Source organism: Rhinoderma darwinii, chromosome 3 (genome assembly GCF_050947455.1).
Source record: "Rhinoderma darwinii isolate aRhiDar2 chromosome 3, aRhiDar2.hap1, whole genome shotgun sequence".
In the NCBI taxonomy this organism is placed as follows: Eukaryota; Metazoa; Chordata; class Amphibia; order Anura; family Rhinodermatidae; genus Rhinoderma; species Rhinoderma darwinii.
This window is the reverse complement of record NC_134689.1, coordinates 378,841,720-378,848,773: the sequence shown is the minus strand read 5'-3', so window position 1 is coordinate 378,848,773 and position 7,054 is coordinate 378,841,720. Positions and strand designations below refer to the sequence as shown.

Genomic DNA, 7,054 nt, shown 5'->3' with positions numbered 1-7,054 from the left:
ATCATTAGGAGATTTGTTCAATAAAATTTGCATTATACTCCAACGGTTGATGGCTTGAAGATTATACTGACTGTCATTTGCATCGACTATTTAGGAAAATCAGTGAAAAATAACATTTGCATAATAATTTGGAATGCAGTGTATATATATATACTTGGAAAATGATCTACCTGTGAAACCAACCCTGACACATCACATTTATGCCTTTCTAGAGAATAGGCAGCGACGATTATCTAGAAGTGTAAAAAAAAATAACAAAAAAACGTGACAAAAGCCAAATTTTCATATAAGAGGTTTTCTTTTCGTTCACATAGATCATCTAATCAGATATTGTAAGCCTGCAAATGTTTTCTCAACCATAGAGCAAAACATATTCATATCTTATCCATATTTGCCAATTTTAGAAACGTGACATCAGGGAGATTCTGAGAAACGATGTATTAAGTCAGTGTTAGTCAGGACGCAACGTCGGGGAGACTTACTTGCTCTTTCAGGAGTGAGGGAAGTCTACCCTTCTGGGATTCTTATATAAGAGGAGAAAAAGTTGGAGACGTGGAAGAAGAGGGAAGGTTGAGAAATTCAGTGTAGTAAACAGAGGCTGCCTAGTGGACTATAGTACCAACAATTACCATGCTTTAGCCTCTACTTTACTGTGATGACCTATTAGCTCAAGGCTGTGGACCAAAAAATCACCATTGTTGAACTAAGGCATCAGGAATCTACTAGTAGACCTAAGTCTACTGTTTGTCTTCCTAGGCTGTAGAGTGAAAGGGGCCGCAGAGACTTCAAGTGAACGTCTCAGGAGGAAGGAAACTCATTGAAGCTATTACCTCTGTAATGCTGAAAGGCAAGGAGAGGCTAAGGAAGGAGGGAGCTAAAACGGTGGTAAACACGGCTTACTACCTGAGGACTTTTTGAGCATTCCAATGGACTCTTGTCTGTTCAGAAACATCCTTTGTTTACATAAAAAAAAGTGCACCTTATAGTCTTAAAATATTATACCTCTATTTCTGGAAAGACTAAATCAGCTGGGTGACAACCAACATAGCTGCCATTATTGCTTGGTACCTAGGCAGATTTACCATTCAGTCCTCCATTAAAGCTGGTTGGCAACCCATGTGTCATGGTGGCCATGTCGGTTCTTATCTTGTTTTCTTAAAATCAGATATATTTAAGAAATGTCTGAGCAGAACCCGACAGAATAGGACACCTCAAGAGAAGCATTTTTGCTAAGCAATCTTCTTTTTGTTTATTTTAAAGATCCTCCACAGTGCTGCCTGTACCTCTTTATTTCTTAAAGTATATATTAATGGATTTAACATGGGAGTTACTCCTGTGTACATTATGGAAAACACTAAGTCTTGTTTATCAAAGTGTCCTGAAGGAGGCTTCACATACATACATAGAGCCACACCATAGAAAATGATTAGCACAGCCAGGTGGGATGTGCATGTGGAGAAGGCCTTTTTTCTACCACTGGTGGATCTAATACGTAGAATGATGAGAATGATTTTGATGTAGGATGTTAAGCTGAGTAAAAATGGAAAGAGTCCAAGAACCACGCTTTCAATGTATAGTAGAATGTAAAATTGGGTATGACTACAAGAGATCTTCTCCAAAGCTTTAATATCACAAAAGAAATGTTGTATTTTATTTGAAGGACATAGCTCCAACTGGTAGATTGAGAAGGTCAAAAAAAGAGAGTTGGCACATCCTAATATCCAAGTACCCAGTAAAAGGAGGACATACTTCCTCTTATTCATGATCAGGTGGTAATGTAAAGGTTTACAGATGGCCACATATCGGTCATAGGCCATCAAAGACAACAGGACGTCCTCCGTACTAGCTGCAAACATGTAAAAGTAGAGTTGGGTAAAGCATTGTATGAAGGATATTGAGTCATTCCCGGAGAGTAAAATGTCCATGAGTTTCGGGAAGGTGGATGAATTAAATATCATGTCAACAGATGACAAGTTACAGAGGAAAATGTACATGGGGGTATGTAAACGGGCATCAATGATCACAGAAGTAATGATAATGATATTCCCCAATACTCCAGTCAAGTAGATCAATAAAAATTATAAAGAAAATGAATACATGATTTTTGGTTGAATCAGAAAATGCTGTCAGGTGAAATCCATAGGTTAGGTTATCCATCAGATTGCTCATTCAAGGCTCTTAAATCAAATTATGGATTGTCTTTACATTACTTATGGTCCATTGAATGGTTTGATATCTACACATGAAATGGGAAAAGCTGGAATTATATATGTATAAATCGTCGCTACAAAAGACATGTATTTTGAATAAATTCTATGGTTTAAACCAGTGATGACCAATTGGTGGGCCAGTGGCTGAATACAGCTCTGATGTGTGGGCCCCTGGTAAAGGCCAATTCATATGGCGCAGCTGCCTTCACCACTGCGGAGGCATTGTGATATGTATGTTTCTATGTATGGGATCCAAACCTGTTATACCTAAATAAAATAAAAGGAGAAAAGGCTAATAAACAAATACATCTGTGTGTGCCTATCCCTTGATCCGATTCTGTCTGAAAGTGATGGAGTCAAGGGCCGCATTTTAGACCCCTATATATGTCAGGTTGACCACCACTGGTTTAAACCCACAAACAAGAGAAAGAGCATTTATGACATTCATAGATGTTTAGTTTTAGCGCATTTATATGGCACCACGTAGTGCACATGTATGGGAAAGGATAGGACATGGTAAAAAGTGTTTACTCCATGTTCCATGTCTTCAATTTCCTAATCTAATGGTGATGGAAAGCTACAAATTATGAACAATGTTCAGAAAATATCTTTATGGAGGTTCCCCATCTAAATGTATTTTCAGAATAATCTGATTAATAGTGCAGGCTGACTGTTGTATCTACAGTGCCAGTCCAGCTTTGCGTTAAGGGGAACCCGCTGCCTAACAATCACATGGAGATGTCAGGCAGCATGTCAATAACAACTAGTCTTGTAACACTTGACTTGGCTCACCACTGCGAACGTCCGTAGGTTAGCTGTTCATGGACATTACATGGAAACACAACAGACATCAGGGAAAGGGCCTCTTGAAATGAGACAAATAACACATATGGGATGTATGACGTAGTAACTCAAATATACTAAAATACTCAAATATTTGTTTTTTGTTTTTATTACAAGGCATTAAAGGAAAACCCCAATTTTTGGCCAATTTCCATCATCTCACAGTTACAATATACATAAAATCACCAGCTTTGTAAAGCTAAGTTTATGAATTTATATTTTTGAGTTAAATGAGGTTTTCTTCTTTATTCAGGTCCAAAGCTGAACCAAAAATAAGTAACTGGATCAGGTTGAAAAAAACAAATCATATCCAATCCATGTTTACCCTGACAAAATCAGGGAACGGTCTAGTTTGTTGAGTCCACCAGGCCAGAAGACTCTCTTTGTATCAATAACGGCTGCACAGAAAATTGTGTAGCTGTAAATCGGGTGTCTGGCTATCAGAGGCAGCGAGGCGCCCACAAGAGAAGGTAGAAACTATTTTACCATTTCTGCCTTCCTGATGGCTCTATACACAGCATTCTTTACAAAGTGCTCAATTGTTGCTGCCTCTATTGGTCTCATCAATCACGTAATTGCAGAGTGACATCTCTCAAGACCATTCTATTCTAACTAGACCCAGCACAGCCCTGTCAGTGATAGTTCTCACATGTCTGGGCTGTTTTACCCTTGTAAGTTGGGCTGCTATGGCAAAAATATTTTTTTTTTTTTTAAAACAAATCATAAAAAAGGCTGTCGCACAATTTTTATTTTAAGGTTTTTATTTTGCCTCAATAAAACAAAATAGTTTGAACAAAAAAAGTCCAATATTGTTAAAAATGCAGCTGCCACTTCATTAAAAAAATGATAACCCTATTTCATGAAAGACACAGAATTCACTTAAATAACCTAGAAAATAAAAAAAGTTATAGCCATTTCACCAGTACATGCAAAAAAAAAAGAGAAACAGCATGGATACGCCATTTCTTTCTTTGACTTTAATATTGGAATTGCTGCCTTTGACATAAACAACCTCTATCAGGGATGTCTAATAACTGTCTACCATTCTCTGAAGTCAACTGCCAGACCTTTTGTTCCTTCTCATGTCTTGCATGAACCGATCAGTTCACATCCCACACAGCATCTCAATAGGATTTAGATCCAGTATTTTAAGTTGGCCATTCAAAAACCCTCCAATTCTTTCCGCCATTCCTTGGTAAATTTACTGGTATGTTTAGGGTCAGTGTCATGTTACAAGGTCCACATTCTGCTGAGCTTCAATCTTCTGACAGATGGTCTCACATTATCCTCAATCACCATCTGGTAAAATGGAGAATTCATAGTGGATTCCATGATGGTGAGCTGGCCAGGTCTTGATGCAGCAAAGCAGCGGCAAACCATAACATTTCCACCACTATGGATTATAGTTGGTATCAGGTTCTTCTGGTGAAATGCTGTAATTGGTTTTTGCCAAACATGTCTTTTGGTATGGGCCAAATAACTCCTCTGTCCAGAGCACATTGTTTCAGAAGTTCTGGTGGTTTGCCTCGGTTTTCATAAGCAAACTTTAGTCTTTCCCTAATGTTCCTCCAGGGTATCAAAGGTTTCCTCCTGGCACACCTTCCATGTAGATTTGATTTGTGCAGCCTCTTTCCAGTGGTAGACTCATGCATTGTTACATCAGTAGCGGTGACGCTATCTGTAGGTTCCTTGATAAAATGTTGGAGTTCTTAGAGACTTCTTTCAGCATCGTGGTTTCTGCTCTTGGGCTGTGCTTGCTGTGATGGCCTATCCTGGGCAAATTGTCAGATATTGGAAATCTTCTCCAGATCTTTCATACAGTGAAATGATTCATGCCCAATATTTTTAAATCCCTTCCCAGCAGGGGTGGGATTCAAATTTTTAACAACTGGTTCCCTATTTTGCGGACAAAGACATATGCGCTGTGGGGGGGGGGGGTCGAGGTGTTTTGCAGTGTATCGCGCCATGGAAAAATATTAGAATAATAAAATAAAACAATTACGTTATTCCAAATACGCCCTATATTAAAGTGGACTCTAAATTAAGCAATTCCCTGTCCAGAATGTTTAACTGTATTTACACACTATGTATGTATATAAAAACATATATATACACTACCGTTCAAAAGTTTGGGGTCACCCAGACAATTTTGTGTTTTCCATGAAAACTCACACTTATATTTATCAAATGAGTTGCAAAATGACTAGAAAACATAGTCAAGACATTGACAAGGTTAGAAATAATGATTTTTATTTGAAATAATAATTTTCTCCTTCAAACTTTGCTTTCGTCAAAGAATGCTCCATTTGCAGCAATTACAGCATTGCAGACCTTTGGCATTCTAGCTGTTAATTTGCTGAGGTTAATCGGGAGAAATTTCACCCCATGCTTCCAGAAACCCCTCCCACAAGTTGGATTGGCTTGATGGGCACTTCTTGCGTACCATACGGTCAAGCTGCTCCCACAACAGCTCTATGGGGTTGAGATCTGGTGACTGCGCTGGCCACTCCATTACAGATAGAATACCAGCTGCCTGCTTCTTCCCTAAATAGTTCTTGCATAATTTGGAGGTGTGCTTTGGGTCATTGTCCTGTTGTAGGATGAAATTGGCTCCAATCAAGCGCTGTCCACAGGGTATGGCATGGCGTTGCAAAATGGAGTGATAGCCTTACTTATTCAAAATCCCTTTTACCTTGTACAAATCTCCCATTTTACCAGCACCAAAGCAACCCCAGACCATCACATTACCTCCACCATGCTTGACAGATGGAGTCAGGCACTCTTCCAGCATCTTTTCAGTTGTTCTGCATCTCACAAATGTTCTTCTGTGTGATCCAAACACCTCAAACTTCGATTCATCTGTCCATAACACTTTTTTCCAATCTTCCTCTGTCCAATGTCTGTATGCTTTTGCCCATATTAATCTTTTCCTTTTATTAGCCAGTCTCAGATATGGCTTTTTCTTTGCCACTCTGCCCTGAAGGCCAGCATCCCGGAGTCGCCTCTTCACTGTAGACGTTGACACTGGCGTTTTGCGGGTACTATTTAATGAAGCTGCCAGTTGAGGACCTGTGAGGCGTCTATTTCTCAAACTAGAGACTCTAATGTACTTGTCTTGTTGCTCAGTTGTGCAGTGGGGCCTCCCACTTCTATTTCTACTCTGCTTAGAGCCTGTTTGTGCTGTCCTCTGAAGGGAGTAGTACACACCGTTGTAGGAAATCTTTAGTTTCTTGGCAATTTCTCGCATGGAATAGCCTTCATTTCTAAGAACAAGAATAGACTGTCGAGTTTCACATGAAAGCTCTCTTTTTCTAGCCATTTTGATAATTTAATCGAACCCACAAATGTAATGCTCCAGACTCTCAACTAGCTCAAAGGAAGGTCAGTTTTATAGCTCCTCTAAACAGCAAAACTGTTTACAGCGGTGCTAACATAATTACACAAGGGTTTTCAAGTGTTTTCTAATCATCCATTAGCCTTCTAACACAGTTAGCAAACACAATGTACCATTAGAACACTGGAGTGATGGTTGCTGGAAATGGGCCTCTATACACCTATGTAGATATTGCATTAAAAAACAGATGTTTGCAGCTAGAACAGTCATTTAGCACATTAACAATGTATAGAGTGTATTTCTGATTAATTTAATGTTACAGTGAAGGAAATAAGTATTTGATCCCTTGCTGATTTTGTAAGTTTGCCCACTGTCAAAGTCATGAACAGTCTAGAATTTTTAGGCTAGGTTAATTTTACCAGTGAGAGATAGATTATATAAAAAAAAAAACTGAAAATCACATAGTCAAAATTATATATATTTATTTGCATTGTGCACAGAGAAATAAGTATTTGATCCCCTACCAACCATTAAGAGTTCAGCCTCCTCCAGACCAGTTACACGCTCCAAATCAACTTGGTGCCTGCATTAAAGACAGCTGTCTTAAATGGTCACCTGTATAAAAGACTCCTGTCCACAGACTCAATTAATCAGTCTGACTCTAACC

The 7,054-nt window shown here is 38.8% G+C and overlaps 1 protein-coding gene across 1 annotated transcript; it reads right to left on the bottom strand.

Annotated features, from left to right (window-relative positions):
• Positions 1 to 1,229: 1,229 nt before the first annotated feature.
• On the bottom strand, positions 1,230 to 2,072 carry LOC142750518 (olfactory receptor 1E16-like; the record flags this gene model as incomplete). Its single annotated transcript, XM_075859521.1, has 1 exon — positions 1,230 to 2,072. A coding segment is annotated over one exon (843 nt), but the record flags the coding sequence as incomplete, so codon positions are not given.
• Positions 2,073 to 7,054: the final 4,982 nt, after the last annotated feature.